At 31.0% G+C, this 17,414-nt stretch overlaps 7 protein-coding genes across 7 annotated transcripts; 4 read left to right on the forward strand and 3 right to left on the reverse strand. All coding sequences in view use genetic code 12, as the record gives it.

Moving 5' to 3' along the window:
• Window positions 1-26: 26 nt before the first annotated feature.
• Window positions 27-973, forward strand: LTP1 (tyrosine protein phosphatase). The gene is made up of 2 exons (XM_064907662.1): window positions 27-260; window positions 338-973. The coding sequence occupies exons 1-2, from the start codon at window positions 196-198 to the stop codon at window positions 774-776; spliced, it is 504 nt and encodes a 167-aa protein (XP_064765093.1). The 5' UTR covers window positions 27-195; the 3' UTR covers window positions 777-973.
• Window positions 974-1,170: 197 nt separating this feature from the next.
• Window positions 1,171-3,147, forward strand: NOT5 (CCR4-NOT core subunit; the record flags this gene model as incomplete). Its single annotated transcript, XM_064904710.1, has 3 exons — window positions 1,171-2,202; window positions 2,515-2,941; window positions 3,026-3,147. 3 exons carry the CDS (start codon window positions 1,171-1,173, stop codon window positions 3,145-3,147), a joined length of 1,581 nt encoding a protein of 526 aa, XP_064765094.1.
• Window positions 3,148-5,883: 2,736 nt separating this feature from the next.
• Window positions 5,884-7,821, forward strand: OPY2 (Opy2p; the record flags this gene model as incomplete). The annotated part of the gene is made up of 1 exon (XM_064905665.1): window positions 5,884-7,821. One exon carries the CDS (start codon window positions 5,884-5,886, stop codon window positions 7,819-7,821), a length of 1,938 nt encoding a protein of 645 aa, XP_064765095.1.
• Window positions 7,822-9,384: 1,563 nt separating this feature from the next.
• TKL1 (transketolase) lies at window positions 9,385-12,119 on the forward strand. The gene has a single exon (XM_064906754.1). It carries the CDS (start codon window positions 9,759-9,761, stop codon window positions 11,790-11,792), a length of 2,034 nt encoding a protein of 677 aa, XP_064765096.1. The 5' UTR covers window positions 9,385-9,758; the 3' UTR covers window positions 11,793-12,119.
• A 90-nt stretch (window positions 12,120-12,209) lies between these two features.
• ADH2 (alcohol dehydrogenase) lies at window positions 12,210-13,432 on the reverse strand. The gene has a single exon (XM_064906755.1). It carries the CDS (start codon window positions 13,316-13,318, stop codon window positions 12,272-12,274), a length of 1,047 nt encoding a protein of 348 aa, XP_064765097.1. The 5' UTR covers window positions 13,319-13,432; the 3' UTR covers window positions 12,210-12,271.
• Window positions 13,433-15,525: 2,093 nt separating this feature from the next.
• Window positions 15,526-16,002, reverse strand: DFJ63DRAFT_321844 (uncharacterized protein; the record flags this gene model as incomplete). The annotated part of the gene is made up of 1 exon (XM_064907370.1): window positions 15,526-16,002. One exon carries the CDS (start codon window positions 16,000-16,002, stop codon window positions 15,526-15,528), a length of 477 nt encoding a protein of 158 aa, XP_064765098.1.
• Window positions 16,003-16,439: 437 nt separating this feature from the next.
• On the reverse strand, window positions 16,440-17,043 carry DFJ63DRAFT_317016 (uncharacterized protein). The gene has a single exon (XM_064906756.1). The coding sequence runs from the start codon at window positions 16,911-16,913 to the stop codon at window positions 16,734-16,736; it is 180 nt and encodes a 59-aa protein (XP_064765099.1). The 5' UTR covers window positions 16,914-17,043; the 3' UTR covers window positions 16,440-16,733.
• Between the last annotated feature and the right edge of the window lie 371 nt (window positions 17,044-17,414).

Consider the following 17,414-nt stretch of genomic DNA (forward strand, 5'->3'; position numbering starts at 1 on the left):
TCTTTGATTGGCATTCCCGTTTTAATATTATAATTTATTGTTATCATTTAAAAGTGTATCTATCTAATTTGTGTAAAAGTAAAATTCTCTACTGTATATTTTTTTGCAGTTGTATTTTTCCATTATGCGAACTTTTAAAGACGTTACAATTTACTCTTGAATCCATTTATAACCATCAACTTAGATACAACAAGAATGGCACCAAAGTTCAACCCAGAAGAGAAACAGATATCAGTGGCATTCGTATGTCTAGGAAACATGTACGTACAACTCCCCACACTTCAATGACTCGATTCAACTTCATTACACACATAATACTAACACAAACATTCTACAGCTGTCGATCACCTATGGCAGAAGCCATCTTCAAACATAAAGTTAAAGAATTAGGCTATTCACCCTACTTCAAATTGATTGATTCCTATGGAACAGGAGCTTATCATGTTGGAGAATCCCCTGATTCAAGATCAGTTAAAATATGTCGTAAAAACGGTGTTCCTGTAAATCATGCTGCTCAACAAATTCGGACCAAAGATTTTGATAAATTCGATTATGTGATTGCAATGGATGAATCCAATAAATCTGATTTATTATATTCGAGACCTAGAGATTTTAAGGGGAAGATTGATCTTTTTGGAGCATGGAGAGTTGATACTAGTTTTAGTAAGATTGTTCAAGATCCTTATTATGGTGGTATAAATGGATTTGAAATTAATTTTGAACAAATAAGTCATTTCAGTGAAGAGTTTTTAAAACAAGAAATAGGTGAATTATGATATCTTAGAAGTATTGATTAGATTATTTAGATAAAATATACATATAGATATAAGGGTTAGAAAGTGTTTTTAGTGTGGATATAAAATGGGTGGTGGGTATGCGTAAATAAGAGTATCAGAACAGGGTAAATTCAATCACGCTGATTTGTGAGATTTTTCTGTTTGACAATTAAACATTTTTTTTCATAGCAATTTATAAATATCTTAAACAGGAAACTATAGATCAATCAATAGTTTAACGTGTCAATAAATGGTTATACTATATCATCATAGGAATTGTATTATATAAAGAGAGTCACCAATAACATATTGTTTAAAATAAAAGAACGACGCCCCAGCCCATTGAAATCATAATCATATATTTTAATGATAATATAATCAAATAACATCCATTATGAGTACAAGAAAACTTCAACAAGAGTTTGATAAAACCAACAAGAAAATAGCGGAAGGATTACTGATCTTTGATGATATTTTTGATAAATTGATGACTACTGAGATTAGTTCTCAAAAGGAGAAATTAGAAAGTGATTTAAAGAAGGAAATTAAAAAATTACAAAGACTGAGAGATCAATTAAAACAATGGTTAGGAGATGGTAGTATTAAATTGGATAAGAATCTATTACAAGATAATCGTACTAAGATTGAACATGCTATGGATCAATTTAAAGATTTAGAAAAATCATCCAAAATAAAACAATTTTCAAATGAAGGATTAGAATTACAATCTCAACAACGAAGATTTAATAAATTTGGTGAAGCAGAAGATGCTAAAAGACAAGAAGCTTTCAATTATTTAAGTGATATCATTGATCAAATCCAACAACAGAATGATAATTTCGAACAAGAAGTAAATGGTTTAACCGCCTCTTTAAAAAAGGCCAAATCATCCAATATTTATTCAATTCAATCTCAAATTGATGATATGAAATATAAAATGGAAAGAAATAATAATCATATTGAAAGAATCGAAACCATATTAAATAATCTTGATAATGAAAAATTGGATCCTAATAAAGTTGATGATATTAAAGATGATTTAGAATATTATGTGGAAAATAATCAAGAAGAAGATTATGTAGAATATGATGATTTTTATGATCAATTAGATATTGAAGATACTGAAATTGAAGTTCATGGTTCATTATCTCAAATGGCAGTTGATCCTCTGGAATATGAACCTAAATTACCTGAACAAGTGGCTGCCGCTGGTAATGCTCCAATAACACCATCAAAAAATGATAATGTTACTAAAACAGTATCTAATACTTCAACTGGAAGTGGTTCTGCCATAACTACAGCAGCAGTGGCATCAGCTTCAGGTATAACTTCCAATGCAGCATCGGCAGTAACTACCCCTACTAAGAAAGTTATAAAACCAGCAATGGTACCATTAGTATCAACTACAACTACAACTACAACTAATGTGGCTCCACCTCCACCTCCAATTAATTATTCAAATGTTATAAAAGCAGTTCAAGCTACTAATGCAGCAGCTGCTAGTCAAGCCAGTAGTAGTTCTGGAGTGGTGGCACCTCCACCTGGTTTACATCCAATTAGTCAAACCCATACCAATGAGATAGATCATAATGATTATGGTAATGGTGGTGGAGACGAAAGTGATCATGAAGGTAGATATGATGAAGCAGATTTTGGAGAAAGTCATTATGGTGTCGATGAAGAAGAGGATGATGAAGAAGATGGTGATGATGAAGATGAAGAAGATGAAGATGGTGAGAATGAATTAAAAGAAGGCACACCACAGCCAGATTATATTCATGATAATAGTTTGAATAAATTAAGAAATCTTTTCCAATCTCGTATTCGTAAACCATTACCATATTCAACTGTGAGTCAAATGCTTGAAGTTTCATTAAATAATTGTCCAGATTCTCAAGATAGTGATAAACCACGTCAATATAACCCACAAACCATTCATCCTTCATCAGTTGATTATCCTCAAGAACCAATGTTTGAATTAACATCGAGTAATATTTTTAAGAAATTCGATAATGATACGTTATTTTTTTGTTTTTATTACAGTGATCGTAAAGATCAAATTCTGAGATATAATGCCGCAAAGGAATTAAGTAATAGAGGATGGATATTTAATAATGAATTAAAACAATGGTTTCAAAGAGAAGAGAAGAAGAATCTTAAATTAAGTATAAGTCAAAAGGATCATGAGAATGGAGAATCAGATAATGAAGTTAGTAATGGGAATGTTATAAGCTCCAATACTGCTGAAGAAATTAATGATGATGATGAATTGAAAGAAAATAATTATAAATATTTTGATTATGAAAAGACATGGTTAACTAGAAGAAGAGAGAATTATATATTTGCTAAAGAATTAAGAGAAACTTTTTAAAAGATTAGTTTTGGAGTTAACTTACCAATTGTATGTAATAATGTGTATAATAATAGGATAAAGTAAAGTATATAGTAAAAATATTTACATTACTTTTTGAAAGTTTTTACATTTCAGTTCCAAGTAGAAAAAGAAACATGATCTAGCACACGACTTTTGTCAAAAAATATGCTTCTAAAAATAAACCGCAAAATTAAAAATAAAAAAAAATAAAAAAAATAAAAGTAAATAAAGCCCGTTATTGAATAGGAATATAAAAATTTTTATTCTATTTCGTAAAGAAGTATTCAATTCAAGTTAAAGTCCATACAAGCCCCCTCTCTCCACCCACCCCATGTGTATAACGTGGGTGGAGTTGTTCATGTGTTTACCCAGAAATCATATACTTTAATTCAATGTAGAAAAGCTTAAAATTGTAGATGATCGGGATTACAAGACAAAACAAAAGTAAGAGGAACAGAACAGAACAGAACAGACAAAAAAATATTAAAAAGCCTAAAAAGCAGGAGTAATTCGTACGTTCACGTTTGTTGCTAAATTTAATCCTTAAATGACGTATATATTAGTTGTATATAGATGTAGAATGTAGTTTTTTTCTTGATTCTTCATAAGTTAATCGATTTATAGAACATTTATAGTATGGTGGGGATATTAATGTCTGATATGTACGTGAGTGAGTGGTGAAGTCAATGCTGCTTTGACGAACTGCATTAAACGAGGGTACTACTTGATTAAATGGAAGTATTTGTATTTACTACCTATGTTCCACACGAGTTCAAATATGATTTGAAATATATAAGATAAAAGATAAAACGTAGATAGTTCCTATCTCAGACATTACCAAAAATAATTTTTTTTTTTTTTGTCTTCTTTTTTTTTTTTTTTTTTGTTTAGTTTAAATTCGGTTAATGTTTACCATTTCTATAAATAGCATACTTTATACGTATAACATAACATAACATACGGCAAAGCAATACAGCTTATATTTCATGATAAGTGGTTAATGTTGTTGTTGTTCTATGAAGGAAGGTTACCCAGGAATAATCATCCACAACTGCTGGTTTTACGATTTTCAAATTATAAATAATTATATAATCGGATAATTATTCTTCGTCATTCGGTACCGCTTGCAGGTTTATAAAATAAGAATGGAAATATATGAGTTTACTGTGTGATATTTTTAATTGTTGTTGTTGGTAATGATTTTTTATCTATACATCAATTCACTACTACTGTTTAAACAGATTTTGATTATCAATAGTTAATGATTGTATATTCATTCTTTATTTATGTTTAATTTATAAAGGCGTATTTTGAAAAACAAATAAAATTACGGGGAGGATGGGTGGGGGAGGATAGGTAAGTACGGGATATCTACCGCCATTAGTTATTCCGTAGATGAATGGAATCAATCAATGAATGATGATTATTCTCATTATATCATAACTCTATAATTTGGCTTTAGATCTGAGAACAATAAAATTATAACAAAGGGAGAATACAAGTTAGAAATAATCAAAAATAAAATTAAAAAATTAAAAAAAATTAAAAATAAATTTTTTTTTGTTTTGGTTTGGCCCCTACATATTCTAAAAAAAAAGACAAAAAATAAAAATTAAAAAAAAATAAAAAAAAAATAAAAATAAAAATAAAAATAAAAATAAAAATCAGACAGAACAAAACAGACAGACAGACAGAACTAAAGAATGTCGTCTATAAAAATTTATATATAAATAAAACAATAAGGTCTTAAATTGAAACATTCTTTTATATTTCATATTATATTAATCGTCTCAAGTGTGGGTGTTTCATCTTTTTCGTTAATTTAATTAGCTACTGATAGTCTGTTTCAAATCACCAAATAACATTCAGATATCAATCAATCAATCAATCAATCAATCAATCAATCAATCAAACTATCATTTTATCTATCACCTTTGTATCTCAATTACTGTTACTCACTCGATCTAGATCTCGTACGAGATTGGACTAACGAATTAACCTTTTAAACATTCTCCGATAATAGACCATTTCTATCGTCAACCTTAACTTTATAAGAACTGTCTTATTCGCCTCGATCTACTATAATCGATTTCATTTCATATATTAGTTCATTTCATTTCAATTCAGTTCAGTTACGGTTAAGAAAAAGGAATCGTATTATTCACGTCTTTTTTTTTTCTTTTCTTTTCTTTTTGTCTTGTCTTTAAAAATAAGAATTAAAAAATTAAAATTAAAAAAAATTAATTTTTTTTTTTTTCAAAAAAGAAACACATTTTTTTGGGCCTTGTCTGACGGTCTGCTTGCCTTAGAATAGTCTGTCTGTCTGTCTGTCTGTCCCTTCTGAACAATTTGATCTGAAAAGATTTATATCAAATAATATACAAATCATTTCAAAAAGGTTCATCATCTCCTCCATCCATCCATCCATCCATCTATTCCATTCCTTTTATCATTCCAAATCAAAACTATGGTTCAAACCTCATAGTCTGATCTGATTCAAGGTACATAATAAATAAACACGCCCTTACATATAACCTTACATATAACATAAATTTTTTAATTTAATTTAATTTGATTTGATTTGATTTAATACTTGCTATCAATCATTTCATTCATTTATTCCAAAGTTGATCCATATATTCATTCATTCAATCAATCTACTTTTGTACATATATCATACTATCCCAATAGTAACAACCAACCTTCGCATCAAATCATAATAATACCTAAATCATGAAAATACCTGATTATCCCAATCGAAATCGACAACCGTATCTTAATCAAGATTACTACTCATCTTTCTCATCCATACCAGCCACATCCCAAGTCATAGATCCTTCAACCCTTATACTAGAAGATTTAATATTAAATTCATTCCCAACTGCATTCATTCCTCCACCTACTAAAGTCTTACATCGTCGTGCTGATGAAACTGCAACTGAAACCTCATCCCAAGATTATCCCACTGATTCAAAAGGTTGTTTAGTATGTCCCACCACTGTTGGTACTTGTCCTTCTTGTACCGGTAATACCGTTTGTCAACAACGTACTCTTACATGTCATCAATGTCCTGAATTTTATTGTGCTCCCGCTGATAATGGTACTTCTAAATCAGTCCCCATTGGAGGAATTGTAGGTGGGGTCATTGGATTCATTGTCATTTGTGGTCTTTTGGCCGGTTATTATTATTATAATTATGTATATAGAAAAAAACATCCTGCTTTAATGTCTGATGATGATATGTCTTATGATGAAGATGGTAATCCTATTGATGATGATGATCAAGCCATGATGATGAATGATATTCATGATGGTGATCTTGATGATGATGATCATAGTGATTATAAAGGTATTGATCCTAATAATGTTGGTAATACTAGTAGTAGTGCTAATAATTCAAGTGCTAGTGATTCATTTATAAATGGAGGTAATAATACTAATTCTACCAATCAAAATTTAGAAAAACCAGTGACAAGAAGAACTAATAGTGGAGGTATAATAGCTAATCCATCAGCTGCCAAATCAAAAGCAAGAAGAAGATTATCATCTTATGAATCATTTACAAAACCTCAATATAGAAATAAAGCCAATAATGCTAATAATAAAGGAGGTAATACCAAACAAATGAATCAAGCCTTACAAGCGGCTCAAAGAAGAGCAAGACAACGAGAAATTGTCCTTCGTGCCAATGAACAACAACAACAACAACAACAAAATCAAAATCAACAATCATCATTGGAACATAGTGTTTATTTGGATTCTAATTCCAGTAATAGAAATTCTGTCGCCACTTCCTTTTCAACTACAAATGCATCTAATATCTTACCTATTGCTTATATTCCAGGGGTAACTGTTCGACCTACTGTTAATAATACTAGATCAATTTATTCTTATGATAGTGAATCATTATTTTCCGATTTAAATACCATTGAAAATGCATCGATTATAGGTGATGTTAGAAGAAGTCAATTTGATAGTAGTACAACATTAGCTCCTGGGTCTGGTGCCAGTGGTCCAAATAGTAATAATAGTAGTAGTGATGAAGTTAATAGTGGTAGTTCCAGTGATAATAGTGGAACCATGACTGCTATTAAAGCTCAACCAAGATTGGTTAATGTCGATAGAATTGAAGAAGAAGAGGAGGAAGAAGTTACCGATGATGAAGATGATGATGAAAGTTTGGATAATGAAGGTACGTTCCGAAGTGATACTGATGGAGATTATAAAAAACTTGGAGGTGATTCAACTATGAATAATTCTACCAGTAATATTAATACTTCAACGTTAACTAATTTTATTATTAATGAAGAAGATGATGATGATGAAGATTCTGATGTTGATTCTGATATTGGAGAAATTACCAGAGCTACCAGTGTTAGAAAAAAGAAAAGATCAAGTGGTACTGCCGCCACTAATTCTACTTCTGGTAATAATAGTTCTAGTAATGTTCAACCTGATCGAGAAATCTTATTAGATATCGCTTCCCAACATAATACCAATAGTTTAGCTAGTTCCCAATTCCAACCTCCTCATTCACTTCAACCACTTCAAACTTCAACTTCACCTCATGGATCATTTGTCCTTGATGTTGAAATGGATAATAGGAAAGTAAGACCTCAATCTGATGAAAGTGGAGAACGAAGTCCATTTGAAGATCCATCGGAGGATTGAAACAGACTATATACTTTATAAGTACATTTAATTTATATATTATTATTTATCATTAATTCAAATCATGTAGAAATGTAGATAAAGATGATTGCAAAAAAATTTAAAAACCGTAAGTTGATCTAAAAAAAAGAAAAGTGACAACTTACATTGACACAATGGAGAATTAATCCGTCGAGGTCAAATAATAATAATAGCAATAATAAGAACAAATAATAATAATAAAAGCTTAAAATGAAAGTTCGGAACTGGGAACAACCTACAATCGAAAAAGAAATTCTTAATAAATGATACTTGTTGAATAAGGTAGAAGAATAAATTTATCCTGGAAAGAATTATCAAAATATATTACATTAACGCTATTACCTTCTTTAAAACCATGTACTGTTCACAAAAATAAATAACAAAAAAAAAAGACCTGTCCCGAAAAATTAGCTAAATTTGATTTTGACAGTGTAGGACTTTAAGAGGTCATCATGATGAGAAGAAGAAGAGAGATATGATTAAGAATGATAGGTATCAATTGATTGATATCATTGATTGTTGATAATGAATGCAAAAAATAATAAACTTAATCATTCATTATGGTCGAGAATGTCCCATTTTATAAATTTAGTCAAATATTAGTTTTAGGACGTGTGTCTGTGTTGGGGACGGTACCCAAAAAAAAAGAGGGAGATCAGTTTCGAGGGTTCGGTCGGAAAGTTTAGAAGTAAAGAATGGATCCTAGACAGGCGGGCGGGCTGAATGACTCCGAATTCGGTTGAATCAAACGCGGTGAGTACAAACTTCAGACACTGACATAAAAAGACAAGACATAAAAAGACAAGACAAGACAAGACAAGACAAGACAATTTGTCTGACAGAGTGTGTTCTCATTTTATCAGCAGCAATTAGTTATCTTATAGTTTAAAAATGACATATGCTATATAACCTGAATATGAGCTCATCAATTTAATGATTAGTCTTGAGCTCTTATGGTTTATCATAAAGTAATAGATAATTATGATCATAGTATAACTACTGTTGTATCATGATAATTATGGAGGATCATATTTACTAATAGATTAGTATATTATTAATAATATAAAAAAGATAATGTAATTGAAAAATGCTAAGAAAAACTTTACTTCAATCATCATCATCGTTATTATTATAATAATTATCTAAATTTAATCTACTTCGGAATAACAGGAATAAATCAAATTAACTACATCAATGTTTAAATTCATCGTGAAAGGATTGAAATTGATCATTTCTTTCTGCCTAGATCAATTATATCAATTACAAATAATTGATTAATCGCCCACGAGCGCGTGAACCCCATACTTAACCAGTTCGTCTCTACCCTCGTAACTCTCTCGAAACATATCTTTTTCCCATGCCGTTTATAGAACCGTGTTTCTCCAGGGAGGAATTCATGTAAGATAAATTAAAATTAATGAGGATGTACTTAATAACTTTAGTGGTGGTGGGTGCTAACGTTTTTTTTTGGTTCATTACTAAACAGAAAGTGAATCCCCCCCCCCTCCCCCCACGCTTGTACATTTCAGCTCCAATTGACCACATAAATTCATTACATATACAATTAACCCTTTGTCTTAAGGTTAACGCTTTTTATGATATTATTATTATTATTATTATTCTGTTAATTCTGTTAATTAGTTCGGGTGCTGTTTTTCTTTTTCTTTTTTTTAAATAAATTTGTTGATTTTTGCTATTTTTTTTTTCAGTTCGATTTTGAAAGTTTTCCCTTTTTCTTTCTTTCTTTTTAGTTTTTACTTCTTTCTTTCACTATAATCAGTTATCATTCTAGTTTATTTCATTAAAACCCTACTCAATTGATCCCATTACACCATCAATTGATCTTAGAATTTTAGTCAATTAAAAGAATAATAATACATATTAACCTACCCTCCACCCTCCCTCCACCCGCAATTATGTCCCCAGTCGAACAAAAAGCCATTAATACCATCCGTTTATTAGCTGTTGATTCCGTCGATGCTGCCAATTCTGGTCATCCAGGTGCTCCATTGGGTTTAGCTCCAGCTGCTCATGTTGTTTGGAAAAACATGAACTTTGATCCAAAAGATACTAAATGGATTGCTAGAGATAGATTTGTCTTATCAAATGGTCATGCTTGTGCTTTATTATATTCTTTATTGGTTCTTTTCGGTTTTGATTTAACCGTTGAAGATTTAAAACAATTTAGACAATTAGGTTCAAAAACTCCAGGTCATCCTGAAGTTTTAGATGTTCCAGGGGTTGAAGTTACTACTGGTCCATTGGGTCAAGGTATTTCTAATGCTGTTGGTCTTGCTATTGCTCAAAAACAATTCTCTGCTACTTATGATAAACCAGAATTTAAAGTTGCTGACTCCTTTATTTACTCTTTCTTAGGTGATGGTTGTTTAATGGAAGGTGTTTCGTCTGAAGCTTCTTCTTTAGCTGGTCATTTACAATTAGGTAACTTAATTGCCTTTTGGGATGATAACAAAATCTCTATTGATGGTTCAACTGAAGTTGCCTTCACTGAAGATGTTGTTGCCAGATATAGAGCTTATGGATGGCACATTATTGAAGTTGCTGATGGTAACACTGATCTTGCTGCCATTGAAAATGCCATTGTTGAAGCTAAAAAAGTTACTGATAAACCAACTTTAATTAGATTAACTACTACTATTGGTTTCGGTTCTTTAGCTCAAGGTACTCACAGTGTCCATGGTGCTGCTTTAAAGAAAGATGATATTGTTCAATTAAAAACCAAATTTGGTTTCAACCCAGAAGAAAAATTCGCTATCCCAACTGAAGTTACTGAATTTTATAAAGCTAATGTTGCTGAAAAATTAAAGGTTAAAGCTGAATGGGAAAAAGGTTTTGCTGCTTATAAACAAAAATACCCAGAATTAGGTGAAGAAGTTCAAAGACGTTTAGATGGTAAATTACCAAAGAATTGGGCTGATCATTTACCAAGATATACTCCATCTGATAGTCCAGTTGCTACCAGAAAATTATCTGAAATTGTTTTAACTAAAATCTTACCTGTTGTTCCAGAAATTATTGGTGGTTCTGCTGATTTAACTCCATCTAATTTAACTAAAACTGTTGGTTCAACCGATTTCCAACCTCCATCTACTGGTTTAGGTGATTACAGTGGTAGATATATCAGATATGGGGTTAGAGAACATGGTATGGGTTCTATTATGAATGGTATTGCTGCTTTTGGTGCCAATTATAAGAATTACGGTGGTACTTTCTTAAATTTCGTTTCTTATGCTGCTGGTGCCGTTAGATTAGCTGCTTTATCCCATCATCCAGTCACTTGGGTTGCTACCCATGATTCTATTGGTTTAGGTGAAGATGGTCCAACCCATCAACCTATTGAAACTTTAGCTCATTTCAGAGCTACTCCAAATATTTCTGTTTGGAGACCAGCTGATGGTAATGAAACTTCAGCTGCTTACTATAGTGCCATTCAATCTACTTCAACTCCTCATATTATTGCTTTAACTAGACAAAACTTACCTCAATTAGAAGGTTCTTCTATTGAAGTTGCTTCTTTAGGTGGTTATACTTTAATTAAACATGATAAACCAGATATTATCATTGTTGCTTCTGGTTCTGAAGTTTCTCTTGCTGTTGATGCTTCTAAGAGATTAGAAACTGAAGGTTTCAAAGCTGGTGTTGTTTCAATTCCAGATTTCTTAACTTTTGATAAACAACCATTAGATTATAGATTATCCGTTTTACCAGATGGTGCTCCAATCTTATCTGTTGAAGTTATGTCTACTTTCGGTTGGTCTAAATACTCCCATGCTCAATTTGGTTTAAACAGATTCGGTGCATCTGGTAAAGGTCCAGCTATTTATAAATACTTTGAATTCACTCCAGAAGGTGTTTCAGAAAGAGCTGTTAAGACTATTGAATTTTACAAAGGTAAGACTGTTTACTCACCAATATCAACTCCTTTTTAAACCAATATACTCTTAAAGTAAAAAGAATGTTTTAGTTGCCTCCTTTTTTAATTATTATTATTATTATCAAATATAAGAATTTAAATTTTATTCGTTTATTATTGTTGTAGATCGTATATATAATTATTTAGTTTTTGTGATGGGAGGGAAATATTTTATTTTTTATAGTATCAAAACCATGGATGCAAAAAAACAGTAATATATACAAACTACAAACTACAAACTACAAGGATTCAAAGTACTTTTAAATATCGATGACCAAAGCATCTTTAATATTTTATTTTCTTTAAATAAATATAAATATAATATTTAAATTTTTTTTTAACAAGGGAAACAATTCATAAACATATCGTTAATAAAAGGATTTTAAATTTGCAAAACCACAAATTTTAATAATCAATAAAAAAACAACAAAAAAGATCAAACTAGATCAGATCAAACTAGATCAGATCAAACTAGATCAGATCAAATCAAATTGCTTATTTGGAAGTATCAACAACATATCTACCTAAAATCTTACCTTCTTCCATTAATTTATAGACATTGGCTAATTCAGATAAACCAACAATCTTAATTGGACATTTAACTAAACCTCTAGTGAAGAAATCAATGGCTTCAGCAGTATCAGCTCTGTTACCAACATATGAACCTCTAATGTTAACAGTTCTAACCACTGAATCGAAAACAGAAGCAGAAACTTTAGCACCAGCAGGTAAACCAACTAAAACAACAGTACCGGTTGGTCTAACATATTCTAAAGATTGTTGCATGGCACCACCAGAAACAGAAACATTAATAACACCATGAGCACCACCACCAGTGACGGCTTGAACATCTTTAACAACGGATTTTGAAGTAGTGAAATCAACAAATGCTTCAGCACCCAAGGATTTAGCAAATTCACCTTTATCAACCCCACCATCAATACCAACAACTCTAAAACCCATGGCTTTAGCATATTGAACAGCAAGAGAACCTAAACCACCAGCAGCACCGGAAATAGCAACCCATTGACCTGGTTTAACATCGGCAGTTTTTAAAGCCTTGTAAACAGTAATACCAGCACATAAGATTGGAGAAATAGAAGCTAAATCAGTACCTTTTGGAATTCTAGCAGCTTGAATGGCATCAGCAGTAGCATATTCTTGGAAAGAACCATCATGGGTGTAACCAGATAAATCAGCCGATGGACAGTTGGATTCATGGGCAGTAACACAATATTCACATTGTAAACATGAACCATTTAACCATTTAACACCGGCATAATCTCCAATTTCCCAACCGACAACATTTTCACCAAGAGCAACGACAACACCAGCACCTTCATGACCACCAACTAATGGTAATTTGGTGGCTAATGGCCAATCACCTTTCCAAGCATGTAAATCAGTGTGACAAACACCAGAGTATTTAACATTGATTAAAATTTCATTTGGTTTTGGTTTTGGAACTGGGATATCCTTGTATAATAATGGACCACCGTTAGTTTCAAAGATAACAGCTTTTTGAGTGGATGGAATAGTCATTGTAGATTAATTGAGTTTAATTGAAAGTTAATAAAAGGTAATAGGCAAAATTGATTTATTGTCTGATTAATTAAAAAAGAAGAAGAATAAAAGAAAAGATTAAATAATTCAAATATAGATTTTAAGATTATTTTACCCCATATTTATACCCATTTTTCAAAAATTTAATCCAACACATGTTTAGGTTGGCGATCTAATAAAATAATAATGATAAATAAAAATTCACCTATTACCATTCAATTGACTACGATTAAAACTCCGAATAATGCAGTTAGACGTAGGTCAACAAAATTGTTACCCATTAAGCTTTTTTAATTTCAACACAAAGATAATAAAGAGAGAGAGAAATTTACCGTATAATCCTATGAAGTAAGGAGAATAGGAGAATAGGAGAATAGAAGAATGGGGGATAAAAGGGATGATGATGAATTGTGAATTATGAATGAATTTATTGCAAATCATGAGAGACTATAGTGAGAGGGGGGTATTTACTTAGTTAAATCGATTCCAATATTACCATATTTAACCCCAGATTTTTCCCCACTAAACCAACCAAAATTTTGACGCCAATAAATTTTTTTTAAAACGCAAATTTTAAAATAAACACCTTTACCGATTTTAGGTATATACAGGAGAATAAGTATAAGTTATATGTGTCTAATCACCAATTAATATATTTAACGGGGATTGGAAACATACAGTAAAGGGTAGGGTCAGTTATGGTTTAATTATGGCATTAGATAAGTTTTGTGGTAATAGGATTTTACTAGTAATTATTAATAACTATCTGTTAATAACCAACAAATTCAGAAAAAGGGTTATATATGAACAATTAAGTTTCGGTATCGGGATGAAATGATACTTTTGATACTGGTTTACATCCAAGCCAATCAAACTAAGTCTCTCCCTCAATTCATTTATTCATTCATTCCAAACTGGGAAAAAAAGGTGGAGAGATAAAGTGTAGTAGTGTATGGTAAAAGTTATAATTATATGGTTTATCCCGGTTAATGAATGGATCGAATTGGGGGATAACAAGGATAACTGACACACTTTTTATATTTCAATTGACAGGGTTTGGAGAGGTACTCCAAACCCAATTGTAAATCTTACGTTTAAACGATAGAGATGTAAACGTTATAATCAACTGCAAAAACTGTTTGGGTTGAATTTTTTTAAAAATTCTAGTAAACTCACCATTGATCAGGACCTTGTAAGCAAATACATCGGACTTCAAATTAAACGCTTATATGGGATTCTATACATTAAATTATCCTTATATGCAAAAAAGGAGTTTAACTTTTATTAAAATGAATAATTTCCTAAATTAGAATGGTACGATCGGACACCGGTAAGAACCGACAAAACAAAACTTAAACTACTAACCTCCTATCCCTCTCCCAGGTAATAAGCAAAACCCAGTGGAACTATGCCAATTGCTTAAAAAAAATAAACCTTTGATCATCATCCATAGTAGGGATCAACTCAAATTGGCGTTTCGCTATTTTTGAGCCAACAAAAAAATAATATGTATGGACTCGAATTTAACATTGGATGTTAAATTCCTTCCAACAATAAATAAATAAATCTAACCTGAATTAAGCCAACATCGATGCTTAAATCAGATTGGATGAATTAATTTTGAATGTTTGCTAGAAATGGATATAAGTATAAATTCAAAAATTCTAAATTCTATATGGAGTTTAAGAATGTGCTTAATACCGATCCCAAAATAGGGCAAATTAAATTTTAATTTTGTGGTATATATGTATCCACCAGAAATTTCATACAAGCTATGAACTAATTACCTGAATTGAATTTATATGGATTCTTTAGCTGATATCTGTCAAACTTCGAACTAAACTCCTTTTCTAACACACGATAAGTCAATCAGTATATATACCTTATAATATACAACAGTTACTATCTATAATTCGGCACAAAGGAGTCAAATTGTAAACTAAAGGTCAACAATTATTCGATAACCATAGATTAGATTTTGAAGTCTGGGGTAAGTCAGAGAATCAAAGAGAAAGGGTATACTTAAGATCTACGATCATTTTCAAGTTACATCAACATTAAAATTAAAATTGTATATTTTCAACACACTTATTTGTATATAGTATGTTCCTTTTCATGATCTTCACAACTCAATTAATTCAAATATGATGATGAAACTATTTATCTAATTGAGTCATGGTTACTTGTTAATAATAAGCTGTTCTTGCTTCCCATTTTTCATTTTGAATAAAGGCAATCAATGTCTTAGATCCAGTTTGTAATAATGGATGACCACTAACGGTAGTTAAGAATTTTTCTAATCCTTGTCTTCTTTGTTCAATATTGATATCATTAAATTTATTTGAATTTAAAAGAATTTTCCCCGGTAATGGAGGTATAACAACTCTTGTAGTTTCTTGTTCTAGTATTTTTCGAAACGTAACGAAATCACTATATCTTCTTCGAACACTACTATTCTTCTTCGTGAATGCTGGTATATTGGTACGACAAATGATTTCATAATCAGTATATAAATCACCTCCATATCCATGAGTTTGAGGATTTCGTACTTCAACTTCAAGAAAATTCTCCGGTTCTCCATAAATCTCTCGGAATGATTGAGCTTTATGTTTGGATGGAGATGTGTTTATGACATCACTTATGGATTGAAATGGTTTAGACATGACTAAAATTAATAATAACAATAGGATTAATACAAATGAATATGACAGATAGATAATTGACTGACTGACTCACAAAACTTGAGATAATACAATTCAAACTATCAATGCAAATAAAATAAAATAAAATAAAGTGACTGGGATGTGAAAGGAGGGGCTGCTTCTTATGTTGTTAGATCTTTTGATTGATTGTATCACAAATGTACCTGTGATTGAATCACCCTTTAATAACTTAAAATTGATCTATGATATGCTCTCCCTCCCTCCTTTCTCCTTTAATTTTTGTTTTTGTATGATGTTTAAATTAATTTTCTTTGGTGATGATTGTATGCAGGATGGTATGCTTAATTAAAATATGATTTACCCATTAGATTAACCTTAAGTGTCATTCTCCATCTTAATCTACTTTCTTCTACAGGTTACATATAATTAGAAATAGGTATAAATGATGATTGTATATTTTTTTATAAGATATTAATAATAATAATAAATAACTAATAACATAGTAAAGCATGACAATTTGTTTGGGTAGCTAGTTAGACTGATAGCAAGCAGTTGTAGGTCGTAATCATAGCAAAATAATAGTTGGTTTAATAGGTAATGAAATTAGCAAGTGGAAATAGCTAAAATATGGAGTAAAAAAGACTAAAGGGCTGCAGTCCCTAACTTTTCCCTCCTGTTTACAACAGAATCCTTGATGTTGTTCATATAACTAAACTTTTGGATTTATTTCTTTAAAGAGAAAGATAACTGGTATTGATATCTGGAACGTCGTCGATTTTATTACAAGCGGCAGACCAAACATGAGGCCATCCTAAGAAGAAAGTCATACCTCCGGCCCAGACAGCAATGTCTGGAACTCTTCTGAGATAGAGTTTATAAAGTGGAGTAGAAGCGGCTTTGAAGGCAGACATTATAAGTATGAATAAGTGAATATATTTGTATATTTGACAACTGATGGAAACCAAATAAACTGATAAATAGGTGAAAACGAATCGAATCGAAACGAAATAAATTAATCTAAAATTCCTAAACGACGAAACTTCCCAACTATTTATATAACTATATAAAAAGAATGTAGGGTTCCTCTCTAGTTTACTTATTTGAAAGCAAAGTTTAATCCGTGAAGATCCTTTTTCTTAACCATACCATAATTTACAGCAAGTCAATAAAATATCATCAAAATAATAATAAGTCATAGATGATTCGTGTAAATTAGGGTTTACCCATAATAATATGGTTGCAAAACAAGAATAGCCTGAAAACTCCGCACCTCTTTTTAATTGTTAGTGGTACGATATGAGAGCTTTTTTTTTGCATGTTGCCTGATTTTTTTTTAGCTTTACAAGGTTCCATATATAAAATGAATAAAGAGTTGTGATCCACACCACTTTTACATATATGTAATTATAGAA

Source organism: Scheffersomyces coipomensis, assembly GCF_036884675.1.
Source record: "Scheffersomyces coipomensis strain NRRL Y-17651 chromosome Unknown DFJ63scaffold_1, whole genome shotgun sequence".
Taxonomy (NCBI): Eukaryota; Fungi; Ascomycota; class Pichiomycetes; order Serinales; family Debaryomycetaceae; genus Scheffersomyces; species Scheffersomyces coipomensis.